This window comes from Gossypium hirsutum, chromosome D03, assembly GCF_007990345.1.
Source record: "Gossypium hirsutum isolate 1008001.06 chromosome D03, Gossypium_hirsutum_v2.1, whole genome shotgun sequence".
Lineage (NCBI taxonomy): Eukaryota > Viridiplantae > Streptophyta > Magnoliopsida > Malvales > Malvaceae > Gossypium > Gossypium hirsutum.
In genome coordinates, this window is record NC_053439.1 from 43,048,532 (window position 1) to 43,061,489 (window position 12,958).

At 32.2% G+C, this 12,958-nt stretch overlaps 2 protein-coding genes across 10 annotated transcripts; both read left to right on the forward strand.

Annotated features, from left to right (window-relative positions):
* The first annotated feature begins 1,512 nt into the window (after nucleotides 1-1,512).
* On the forward strand, nucleotides 1,513-2,995 carry LOC107949649 (peptidyl-prolyl cis-trans isomerase CYP26-2, chloroplastic). The gene is made up of 2 exons (XM_016884380.2): nucleotides 1,513-2,623; nucleotides 2,756-2,995. Exons 1-2 carry the CDS (start codon nucleotides 1,764-1,766, stop codon nucleotides 2,856-2,858), a joined length of 963 nt encoding a protein of 320 aa, XP_016739869.1. The 5' UTR covers nucleotides 1,513-1,763; the 3' UTR covers nucleotides 2,859-2,995.
* A 2,045-nt stretch (nucleotides 2,996-5,040) lies between these two features.
* LOC107949647 (NAD-dependent malic enzyme 2, mitochondrial) lies at nucleotides 5,041-10,172 on the forward strand. 9 transcript variants are annotated; one of them, XR_005911377.1, is made up of 6 exons: nucleotides 5,041-5,561; nucleotides 6,920-7,045; nucleotides 7,652-7,962; nucleotides 9,294-9,397; nucleotides 9,473-9,556; nucleotides 9,684-9,790. XR_005911377.1 is itself a non-coding variant. In XM_041090163.1 (6 exons), exons 4-6 carry the CDS (start codon nucleotides 9,488-9,490, stop codon nucleotides 10,125-10,127), a joined length of 393 nt encoding a protein of 130 aa, XP_040946097.1. In that variant the 5' UTR covers nucleotides 5,042-5,561; nucleotides 6,920-7,045; nucleotides 9,294-9,397; nucleotides 9,473-9,487; the 3' UTR covers nucleotides 10,128-10,172. The 9 variants fall into 9 exon arrangements, 8 of the variants coding, with proteins under 8 accessions (XP_040946097.1, XP_040946096.1, XP_040946102.1 ...); XM_041090163.1 differs by lacking the exon at nucleotides 7,652-7,962 and adding an exon at nucleotides 9,911-10,172 and having other exon boundaries at nucleotides 5,042-5,561; XM_041090162.1 differs by adding an exon at nucleotides 9,911-10,172 and having other exon boundaries at nucleotides 5,047-5,561; nucleotides 9,294-9,556.
* The last annotated feature ends 2,786 nt before the right edge of the window (nucleotides 10,173-12,958 follow it).

Consider the following 12,958-nt stretch of genomic DNA (forward strand, 5'->3'; position numbering starts at 1 on the left):
TTTAATATCGAAATATTTAATTTAACAATCAACAACTAAATTCTCATTTAATTCATATTGTAAAATATATCAAAATAAACCAAACGAACTTATCAGGGATAAATTATACTAACGGTAAAGATTCAGGGACTATTTAGCTACTTTCCATTTTCCTCAGTTATCTACTTGTTCTTGATCTATGATATAATTTATTTCAATTATTAGCCTCAATTTCATATACTATTCAATTTAATACATACAACTTTCTATTTACAATTTTTCACATTAGAGCCCAAACATTTACATTTTATTCAATTTGGTCTTTAAGACCAAAACAAGCTTATTTCACATAATTAAACTTTATAACCGTTATAACAAAATTACAAATATCCCAAATTGGTTGTCACATGCTAAAATTTCACAAGAAAATCATGTCTAATTTATTTCATTTTCAATTAAACCCTTAAACTTGAAAATTATACAAAATCACTTAACAAAATATTTCTATTAAACACCCAAATATCATATTCTACAATTAACATCCAAATCATTTAAACTTACCAATGGTCTATTTTCTATACTTTGCTAATTTCACAAATTAGTCATTGTACTAGCTATATTAAATTACAATGATCTCAAAAGCATAAAAATTATCAAAATCGAGCAAGAATTTACATACCATGCAATTAGATTTTAGTCCAGCCAAAACCAAACACCTTCAATGGTGTTTCTATTCTGATATTTGATATTTAGGTGGAGAATTCCATTAAGGAAGATGATACTATTCTTACATATATTAAATTTAAGTTTTATTTAATAAATTACTTACTTGCCCTTTTAATAGAACATGCAAATTTAACAAACATCTAACCCTTAGCCGTCCACTACAATTAGAATAGGTATAATTATCATTTAAAGCCACAACTTTAAAGTTTAATAGCTATTTAACACTTTTAACTAATAAATTCTAACTTTCGTAACCCTTACGATTTAGTTCTTTTTCTTTAATTAACTAACTAAACGCCAAAATTACCTAACCAAATTTTAATACACCTATATAATCACTCTGTAAATATTTAATAAAAATATTTACGGGCTTGGTTTATAGAAACGAGGTCTCGATATCTCATTTTCTAAAACCACTTGACTTAACTAATCATTCAATTAACTAAAAATTTCAATTCAAAATTCACTATAATACTATATTTGACTCGTAAATATTAAATAATAATATTGGTGGATTCTCTCATCAAATTTGTGATTTGTAAACTACTGTTTCCAACACCACTGAAAAACGGACTGTTACAACACAATTTTCGCAGTAATGAGTTATAGTGACCACTGCAATTTAGCACTTCCATTACGATTTTCATTTTAAATAAACAAGCAACAATAGTTATCACACGGAAAAAAAAAGAAGAGAAAAATGTTAAGATTTTTTATTTCCTGTTGCCTCCTTGTAATAAAAATAAACAAATAAAGTATGAGTAGGCTTAAAATAGTTAAAAAAATGGCCCATAGCGATATCAGGCTTAACGTGAACAACCATATAATTGGTAGCTTGTGGAATAGGCACCACAAAAAATAAAGCATTTGCATATTAGAGGGATTGACTTAGCATTTTCCTTATCCTCAAGAATCTATGCAAGGAGAGCATATCATATTATTTTAAACAATAAATCAATTAGAATTTTGTAAGTAGTAGAAGAGTTCTTCTCTGCTGAGGCAGTGAAGCAAAATCAACCCCCTCAAAGAAAGGAGCCCAAAGCAGTGAATAAAGAGATATGTTACAGAATCTTAAATTCTTACAACCCACCCCACAGCTACTTCAACCTCCAACTTCAGCTGCCCCTCTCCCACAGCTCCATTCCACTTGTTTTCCCATTCTGAAACAGTTCAAAATCTCCCGGCGAGAGCTTACAATTTGTAGCAACTCCTCACTGCTTCTTCTCTTAGGTTCTCAAGCCCTTGAGTCTAAGGCAAAGGCTGAAGAAAGTTCACCCAACGATAATCAACAGAAAGAAGAGAATGTTGCTACCCCTAATCCTAACTGCAGCAACAAAGTTCCTACCAAACGAGCTTTTCTTGATATAGCAATTGATGGAGAGCCCGTTGGCCGCATTGTTATTGGACTATATGGAGATGATGTTCCGGTAGGGGCAGCCACGTTTGGTAGTATAGTTAGTGGAGCTGCTGGAATTAGCTACAGACGAAAAGAGTTCGTTAAGATTATGCCAAACTACGTGCAACATGGTGGGTTGAGATCATATGGTGTTGATGCTGAGCTTGCCAAGAGAAGTGGAAGCAATCTGGCCGTTGAAAATTTGCGAGAGGAGTGGGAGAGAGAGTATGAAAAGTGTCCAGGAGTTAAGAACTTGGCTGGAACGGTGAGCATACTGGTGAGGGATCCCTCCAAGCCGCCTCCCAAGCTAAAGCTGGTTGCACGAAAGGGGAAGCTGGAGATTGATGAAGAGGAGATTGGAACCGATCCTAATGGCACAGAGTTTGTGATTTCTATCATGGATTCACCAGAACTGGATGCTTCTGCTCTTGTAATTGGACAAGTGTTGGATGGAATGGAGGTTGTAAAGAGAATTGGACAAGTCAAGACTGTTCAAGAGAACACTGCTTCTCCTTATTTCAGGTATGCTTTCCGACTCATGGCAATTTGATTTTGTTAATTGAATGTGATCTGCCTCAGAGAGGTTGATTCAACATTTCTTTGGGAGTTGGGACCATTTAGACTAAAAATAGATGCTTTGTGTTTGGTGAGCAGAGTGGCCAAGCTAATAGGCGATAAAAGAGCTGTTGTGGCAGAAAGAGGCTTCAATCGTCCCTACGCAAAGGTGGTAATCAACAACTGTGGCTTGATGGACTGAATAAAATCTCCTTTGCATGCTTGCTTTCTCATATTGTTTCAATTTTTGAATGAAGGGTGACCAGTTCTATGGTTATGAGATAAATACAAGTATTTCTACAATTGTATTTCTAATAAACCCCCATGAAATTCTATCAATGTCAATTGCCCAAATTTAGGTATTTTACTAAAATATTACAAAAAATAATAAAAATACCAAAATAATATTAACTTTTTTTATTTACCAAAATAATACAAAAAAATAAAAAAGTCAAAAAAAAAGCTGCAGGGATGTGACAGCACCCTGGTGGAGGGGCTGCCATAGGCAGCACCAGTGGTGCCAGTGGCAGAGCGGCACCGATGGTGCCACTGCCACAGGCTGCACCACTCACCTTATGATGGGGGGACCATTCGGCTGGTGGGTGGAGAAGAAAAGGAGAGGGAAAGGAGAGGAAAGAAAGAAAAGGAAAGGAGAAGAAAGAAAGAAAAAGAAAGGAGAAGAAGAAGAGGGAAGGAAGGAAAAAGAAAGGAAAAAAAGAAGTAAAGGTAATTTTTTTTGTATTAATTTAATTTTTTATAATATTTGTATAAAAAAATCTATGTTATGTACATTGTATGTGTTTTATTATTTTATTTAGCATATATACTTTATAAAATTTATTTAGCATAAAAAAATCATGTTATGTACATTCACTACACCAAAACAAGCTTTTAGCGGCACTTTTAGTGGCGTTTGGACAAAAAATGCCGCTAAAAATCAAGCATTAGCGGCGCTTTACACAAAACGCCGCTAAAGATCAAGAATTAGCGGCACTTTTAGGAAAGCGCCGCTAAAAATAAGCATTAGCGGCGTTTTTTGGAAAAACGCCGCAAAAAAACCTAAGCCCAACATCGTTTTTTGACCTATCAGGTCTTTAGCGGCGTTTTTAAAAAAGCACCGCTAATGCTCAGATCTTTAGCGTCGTTTTTCAAAAAGTGCCGCTAATGCTCAGATCTTTAGCGGCATTTTTGAAAAAGCGCCGCTAATGCTTAGATCTTTAGCGGCGTTTTTTAAAAAGCGCCGCTAATGCTCAAATCTTTAGCGGCGTTTTTGAGAAAGCGCCGCAAAAATATTTTATCGGTTATTTACTATTTAATTTGTTTATTTATATTAATTAAAATTTAATTTATTTTTAATTGAATATTTGTTAAATGGATAAATTTGAAATAATGATACATAGAAATAATTTGAAATAAAAAACATAGAAAAATATTTGTTAAAAATGAAAAAATTAAAATACTATTATTTAAAATAATTTTAAAAAATTTTAGGTAGATGACTGATTGATTTTAATTGTAAAAAATACGATAATATTTATTTTAAAATATTTAATTAATTATCATTATAGTTTAGGGTTTAATATATATGGTTTAGGGTATATGGTTAATTTAGGATTTAAGGCCGGTTTAGGAGTTACAATTTTAACATTTATAGATTATGGAATTAGGGATTAGGGATTAGAGATTCTAGTTTAAGGATTGTGATTTAGGCATTAGGGGTTAGGGGTTAGAGATTAAGAGTTAAGGATTTAAGGTTTTTGGATTCGATGTCAGGTTAGGCTTTAGGGTTTAGATTAATTAGTGTGTTTTAATTTTTTATGAAATAAGGTTTAGGGGTTAGGGATTCAAGTTTAGATTAATTAATGTTTTTGAATTTATATATTAGATAAGGTTTAGGGGTTAGTAGTTAGGGGTTAGGGGTTTAGGTTAGGGGTTAAAAGTTAAGAGTTAGTGATTTAGGGTTTAAAAATTTGGGGTCAGGTTATGGTTTAAGGTTTAGATTAATTAATATTTTTTAATTTATATATTAATTAAGTTATTATATAATTGTAAAAGAGGGGTTAGGGGTTAGAGGTTAGGAATTAAGGGTTAGAGGTTAGAGGTTAAAGGTTAATTGCTTGAATAATTCTAACTTAATAATTAATTACAGCCATTTAATAATTTTTTTCTTATTAAAATCTATAATATTTATTTTGAGAGTACTTAGTTTTTTTATAAAAAATTAATTTTAAAAAATAATAAATATTTTATATGACTTAACTAATAATATTTAACAGATAAAATAAAAGATTATTAGTAGAACAAAATATAGTCATTTTGTTCAAAATAAAATAAATTTTTAACAGATAAAAAATAAACAACAGCGGCGTTTGCAAAAATCATTTTAGAATGGCGCCATTTTACCCCAAATTTTCCCCCCATGAAATCCCTAATCTTCCCATGGCCTTACCCGTTCCCTTTCTATTCACCAAGTCCTTTCTCCTATTACCCTTTCCCCTCTCACTTTCTCTCTTTCCTCTTCACCTGACCCTATCAAAGAAATCCAACTTTCCATCTCGGTACCATACGACGATGTTTTGAACTCCTTCTTCATCGTTTTCTCTACTTCCCCTTCTTCTTCTGCTCTCCAATGGCTATCCCCGTCGCAAACGTTTAACAAAAAAACACCATTTTGTTTATACCCAATGCCGGTGTATCCACGTGCGTTATGTCTTTTTAATTTGTAACCAAGATTATCAAGGTCCCTGAAGGCTTCGATTATGAGCTTTACAATAGAACGACATCAAGAGGATTTTGGGTCCTAAGTCTTCTTGTATCTCTTTCAAGGATTCTGCTTGTAGGTGCTTTGGGTACATGGTTTCCAAGAAGAAATACATCTATATATACCATTGATGATGACTGCTTTGTAAGCTCAACCCTTGTCTCTTCCCTGTTCTATTTTCTGTTTTTGAATTTTGGATTTTGGTGGGTTTCTCCGAAAACAGTCTTCATTTTAAAGATCTGGGTTTGATCCAACTTTTTTAATACTATTTTACTTTTGGTTTTAAGTCTCGGATCTTGATGTATGGATGTTTAGATCTTGACTTTGATTTTGGAATTTTGCATTTTGTTTGCTGTTTTGGTCACTTTAAAAAGCTGTTTTCTTTAATGTAGTTTCCTATCTTTTATTTGCTATTTGGATCTGCAATTACATAACATCTTTTGATCTGTGTTCCATGTTATGTTTTCAACTCAATTCCTGCTTTGGTTTGTCCAAAATTTAGTCATTTACCAATGTAATATATAAGCCTTAGCTGCCTTTCCTAATAATGTTATGAAACATAGTGTTTTCTTCTTTTTTATTGTCTTTCATGTTTGATTTGTAAATCTTGAACTGTTGGTCGATTTTTGGATGCATATTATGTGTGTCTAATTGCTTTAGAGATTATTTTAGAGCTTATATTGAAGACATATGGCATTTCATTTGGTAAGTTTAAGGGCTAAAAAAAAAAAAAAAAATTAAATGGAGAGCTAAAATAACTTTGTTATAAAGTTGCTGGAAGGCCAAAAAAACCATTAGACCAAATAGAAATAAACATTTAAATACTAAATATATAAATTTAGTAATTTGATTCAGTAATGTGTCACCTAAGGACAAGGCATAGTTGAAGCTGTCAATAGAAATCTATAAATTAAAAAAGAAAAAAAGTCATAAAAACTCCATTGGAATCAGCTTTTGTCAACTAAACACATAAACAAAATAAATAAAAAAACAAGTTCTGAAACATAAGATTGGTTGGAGAAATGAGAGATCTTTCTTCTCTAATTAATAAATTGAGAGGTTCAAAAGATTCTATTCAAGTGTGAGAGAGAAGAAGCAAATTTATGAAGGCAAGCTATTAGCCTGTGTAAGGAAAGAGTTACCCCATGAAATGAATGTTTGTTTGCGAGCCATTATAGTGGGAAGTGTTCCTTTTCTTATAGATTTGATGGGGAAAATTGCCCACTATTAGCAGATTTCTTGTTCTCTCATCAGCCACTTTATGTTTTGGTAGTTTTATTTCTCAATATGATATTAACTAAGGGATGAAAGATTTTGTTTGTTAATGTGGATTATTCATTAAAATGCTTTACACTAACTCGTCAACAAGAATCTATGTTAAATGCTTATTGGTTTCTTGATTTCTTCAAACTAAAGTGATTTATGTGGATTTTGTTTTTAAAATGAGAATGAAGCATTTGGTAATTTATGTGCCCATAAATAACATAACACTTATGTTGCAGGAAAGATGTGCAGGTGTTGATACTGTAGCTCTTGTAGCTCGGATATTGCATAGATCTAGAACTAATCTCCAATCATTGCTATTAAAGAGTAATACAGCTGTAGTTGAAGATTTCTTTGTGCACCTGGTATGGTTCTCAATTAGTCATTTTCTATCAATTGGGTTAAGAAAATGCAAAAAAAAAAAAATTATACTCGTGTGATTTATGTTGACTTATGGTTTAGTGCTATGTCTGAACAAGACTAGAATAGTTATTTATAACAGTATTGGACCACCTCTAATCCATATTTTCCTGAAATTAAAAAATACCAGTAATAAGAAACACTTTGTCCTCTCTTCTTTCACAAAGGATGTCCTGGTTTCTGCTTTGTGTTATTTGTATATGTATAGTATTAAATAAATGTCAAAGTAGTATGTGGTTAAGATTTTAGTTCCACCTTTCATAGAAAAGCAAGTTGTTAATGCTTTGTAGACATAGAGATATATTATAGATAAGGACAGGGGTCATTCTATTGGATCTTCCAAGTGAGTCTGTAAGGTATGTCAGAGTAAATTTAATAATTTCCCGTTTTGTTGCTTCATTAATTTGGTACATTGAACCTTTTGAACTTATAGACAGCTTCATAATATATTCAAGCAGTTTCTTTATTACTTTATACTAAATTCAATTGAATCATTATTTGGTATGATGTGATGAAAAATCATGAATGATAAATCTGATATTCTGAAATAGGCTCCTTGTTGCCCCCTCCCGCCTGAAAAAATGGCCCTCTGAGCAGTTGTGGGATCTGTAAATTATGAGGACTTGGATTCTTGAAGACCTTTGACACTATCTTGTGCTAGATTATTATGATGGCAGTGTCAAGTTACTCTATGTAACTTATGATTTGTAGCTCAAATATTTTCTTTAATCAGTACAAAATGATGACAAACACGCAGCAAGGGGGCTCGATTCATGAAGGAAGCCGATTTTTTTTTGTTCAAATAGTTGAAACAAAATTCAAAGATCAGTTACTCCTAATAACTATTAGAGCTTTGATGAAGGTAGCTCTTCCCCGTCAAAGGCCCTCCTATTACTTTTATCATTAAAGCTAAAAAATAGATAGACCAAATGTGTCACTTCTCTACTCTCTGTACAAGCATGTATACCTCTCAAGTCCTTGCTCCTGCCACTCAACCCTGCCTGTATAGCCCATGTAATAATCTACATAGCATAAGCTAAGCTGCCTTTGTATATATAAATATATATTAGTAATTTGATTCAGTAATGTGTCACCTAAGGACAAGGCATAGTTGAAGCTGTCAATAGAAATCTATAAATTAAAAAAGAAAAAAGTCATAAAAACTCCCTTGGAATCAGCTTTTGTCAACTAAACACATAAACAAAATAAATAAAAAACAAGTTCTGAAACATAAGATTGGTTGGAGAAATGAGAGATCTTTCTTCTCTAATTAATAAATTGAGAGGTTCAAAAGATTCTATTCAAGTGTGTGAGAGAAGAAGCAAATTTATGAAGGCAAGCTATTAGCCTGTGTAAGGAAAGAGTTACCCCATGAAATGAATGTTTGTTTGCGAGCCATTATAGTGGGAAGTGGTGCATTTAAATGAGTGAGTTATACACTGCTTGATGAGAGTGCAACTACCTCTCATCTCTCACTATTTATTTAATAATTGTTAAATATTCTTATTTTTATATCATATTCATGTTATCTTTTAATGATATTTTGTGTCTGTCTTTTTTATTGCTTTCACGCTTTTTATTGCTTTTATTGCTTTTATTTTATTTTTTAAATTGAAAGTGTTCATGAATTAGGTTCAACCCATTAAAAGTTATTCCTATATGAAAATGTATATACTTTATCATTAAATATAAATAAAATAAAATAGAGATGGAATCAAATTAAACCGATTTACTTTGCATTGGTATGACCATTTTAATTTGGGCAAATAAAAGAAAGCCCCATAAGGGTTTCATACTTAGCTGGAAAGCTAAATATATGATAATATATCATATTAAAATAATTTTTATGGCTAAGCAAAATGTGTGTGTGTGGATTATATCTTGCTGAAAATGTTTGCTCCATGTTATTATCGTATTTTACATTTTCAACATTTTCTTGTGATGGCAACTCTCTTGTCTTGTGTTAGAACTTTAATTATTAAATCAATCTGTCTCTGACATATACTCCCAGATATGCTAGATGTTGGTACTAACAATCTAAAGCTAATTGAAGACCCACTTTATGAGTAAAATATGTGCTTATTTACTTTGTTATTCATAGAATGGAACATATGAAATGCTTGTTGGTACTTTGTTTTATTTACCGATTTTGGAGATTTCTTTTGACATGTTTCTCTTTGGGGGTTTGGACAGATTTAGGACTAAAACAACCAAGGTTAGAAGGGGAAGAATATTTATCAATTATTGATGAGTTCATCGAAGCGATTTTAACACGTTAGCTTGAGGCTATTGTACAGGTTTCTCTCTTTCAGAAGTGAGACTTTTGTTTTATGCTGATACCATGATGTTTATTTGATGGTTACCCCATTTAGTTTGAGGATTTTCAAATGAAGTGGGCCTTTAAAACTCTGAAACGCTATCGGGAAAGGTTTTGCATGTTTAATGATGACGTACAGGTGAGCACTTGGCCCAGCAAGTTGCTACTTTTATGGATAGGATTAGATTCTAGTGTAACTTAGATTGCTGCAGCATCACTATGAATGCCACAAATATTAGAAAGTTGTGCTTACTTAATTCTCTTAGGGAACTGCTGGAGTTGCACTTGCTGGATTGTTAGGAACTGTAAGAGCACAAGGTCGATCTTTGGATGATTTTCCAAACCACAAGATTGTTGCGGTGGGAGCTGGAAGGTATTTGGCTGACTCATAAAGCTTGGTCTTTCAATCTTTCACCATAATTTTTCTACGGCTCCTTGAATCCATTCCCTCACAGCTGTATTTCTCATAAAAACTTTTCTTTCTGGCTTCCAGTGCAGGGCTTGGTGTTCTTAGCATGGCTGTTCAAGCTGTTGTAAGGATGACAGGAAATGCAGATACAGCTGCACAGAACTTCCTACTTGATAAAGATGTACAATTTTGTACCTCCTTTCTAGCTTTTTTCATCCTATTTGTGCAAAGCCTTTTATGTTCTTTTAGATATGTAATGTCCTTTCTCTTGTGTAATGAAGATGTGGATTTTATGAACTAATCATGTAAAAATGTTTTGCTAGAAAATCATCTGCGGATTTCTTTTTACGATATCTACTTCATTCATAGTTTTCTTTTTCTTTTTCTTTTTAGTTTCTTACTTCTACGAGAAAATCATTATGGTTTGACTCTAGGAATCTAAATTTTCTAATTTTTTAATTGTGTTATTAATTTATTATTTTAAATTTTAAAGCTAAATTCATTAATTTTTTATATTTAGTTTTAAAGTTAAGATTTTCATAGAAAATTTAATTTAAATAATATTTTTTATTTATCCTTAACAAGTATATTTAAAGTTTAAATTTAAAAAATAAAACATAATATAATATTTATCATAAAAATAAATATTATTTGATTAAAATATTTTTTAAAGGTTATGTTTTTAGCGGCGTTTGTATCTAAAGCGCCGCTAAAGATCACGATATTTAGCGGCGTTTGTGGCTAAAGCGCCGCTAAAGGTCACGATCTTTAGCGGTGTTTGTGATAAAAATGCCGCTAAAGGTCAAGATCTTTAGCGGCGTTTGTGACAAAAGCGTTGCTAAAGGTCATGTTCTTTAGCGGCGTTTTTCACATAAACGCCGCTAAAGTTAGCGGCGTTTTTCACATAAACGCCGCTAAAGTTAGCGGCGTTGTCAATAGCGGCGCTTGTAAAAGCGCCGCTAATACTTTTAGTGGCGCTTAAAAATGCCGCTAAAGGCATAAAAAAGCGCCACTAAAAGTCTGTTTTGGTGTAGTGCTCTATATTGATTAGAATTTTTTTATGAAATTTATTTAGGATGTTGTAATTAGTTTTTTTAGGAAAATAACATTAAAAATAAAATGATAAAAAAATATGTTTAAGAAAACATAAAATACGAAAAGAAAAAAAATAGAAATTGTATATTCACCGAAAGTAATAAAATTCGAAAAAAATTATATATTTAAAAACACACTAAATTAATAAATTTAAAACATAATGTACTAAAATAATGTAAAATAATAAAATTCAAAAATATGATTTTTTTTAAAGTAATAAAATGAGGAGAAAAAATACGAACAAATGGCCGAAGTAAGGGTTTTTTACTAAATTTAAAAAAAACAAAATTAATTAATACATTTCAAACATAATGTACTAAAATAATGTAAAAAATAAAATAGGAAAATAATATATTTTTATTGAAAGTAGTAAAAATCGGGAAAAAATACGAGCAAAGGGCCGAAATGAGGGTTTTTTTAAATTTATTTAAAAAACACACTAAATTTATTTAAATTTCAAACATAATGTACTACAATAATGTAAAATAATAAAATTAGAAAATAGTATATTTTTTAAAGTAATAAAATTCGGGAAAAAATACGAACAAAGGGCCGAAATAAGGGTTTTTTACTAAATTTTAAAAAAATAGAATTAATTAATAAATTTCAAACATAATGTACTAAGATAAAATAAAATAATAAAATATGAAAATAATATATTTTTATTGAAAGTAATAAAATTCGGGAAAAAATACGAGCAAAGTGCCGAAAAAAGAGTTTTTTTAATTTATTTAAAAAACACACTAAATTTATTTAAATTTCGAACATAATGTACTAAAATAATGTAAAATAATAAAATTAGAAAATATGATATTTTTTAAAGTAATAAAAGGCGGAGAAAAAAATACGAGAATAAGTTCATTTACTGATCCGGTTGCACTCTGTAATCAGCTACTAGGAGACTTGCCAAATGACGATGAGGAAAATTTTACGAGCTTGAAATTTACATGGCTGAAAGCCAAATTTGGACAGTTATCAGCGAATGCCACTGAAGGTGAGTTGATGTGTGCTGCTCGAGCGTACATCATGCATATCCTAAAGGGAGTACTGATGCCCGATGCAAACAACAAGGTGCATATGATGTACTTGCCTCTATTAGCTGATTTGTCCAATGTTCACTCGTATAGCTAGGGCTCCGCCGTTCTAGCAGTGTTATATCGGGAGCTTTGTCGGACAACAAAGCCTTCTGTTGTAGACATGGGCGGATGCCTTACATTGCTGCAGTCTTGGGCACTCGATTGGATGCCATTTTTCGCATCGGTTACTCACCAACCATATGTTTATCCACTAGTGAACAGGTGATAAAATATAACTTGTCATTATTTATAGTCATAGTATATTGACTAATGTTACCAACCCTAAACCCTATATTTTTTTTGTAGGTGGAGTATTTATCCGGGTATCGAGAGGTCGCACACTGTCCCGATATACCGACTCATGATCGAACAGCATGTCAGGGAAGGGGTAAGCTATTCTAATATTAGTTCGTTTACTTGCTATATCTTACTCACACCGTGTTAAATTATAATCATGTTATTAATCATGCAGTTTATATGGATGCCATATCGTCGCCCAGAAATTATAGTTGTGATACCCTCGTCTGCATGCGTTCATTTTGAAATGTGGTGCACTAGCACACCAATTATAAATTTCAATGTAGTCGAGTGGTATCACGGGGATTGAATGCTACGATAGTTTGGTTGCATCCAATATATCCCGGATCAGCCATGCGATGTGGGGGCGGTTCACGGCATCAATAAGAGAGGAAAACTGCAGTTAGATTATAACCATGTTATTAATCATGCAGTTTATATGGATGCCATATCGTCTCCCAGAAATTATAGTTGTGATACCCTCGTCTGCATACGTTCATTTTGAAATGTGGTGCACTAGCACACCAATTATAAATTTCAATGTAGTCGAGTGGTATCACAGGGATCGAATGCTACGATAGTTTGGTTGCATCCAATATATCCCGGATCAGCCATGCGATGTGGGGGCGGTTCACGGCATCAATAAGAGAGGAAAACTGCAGTT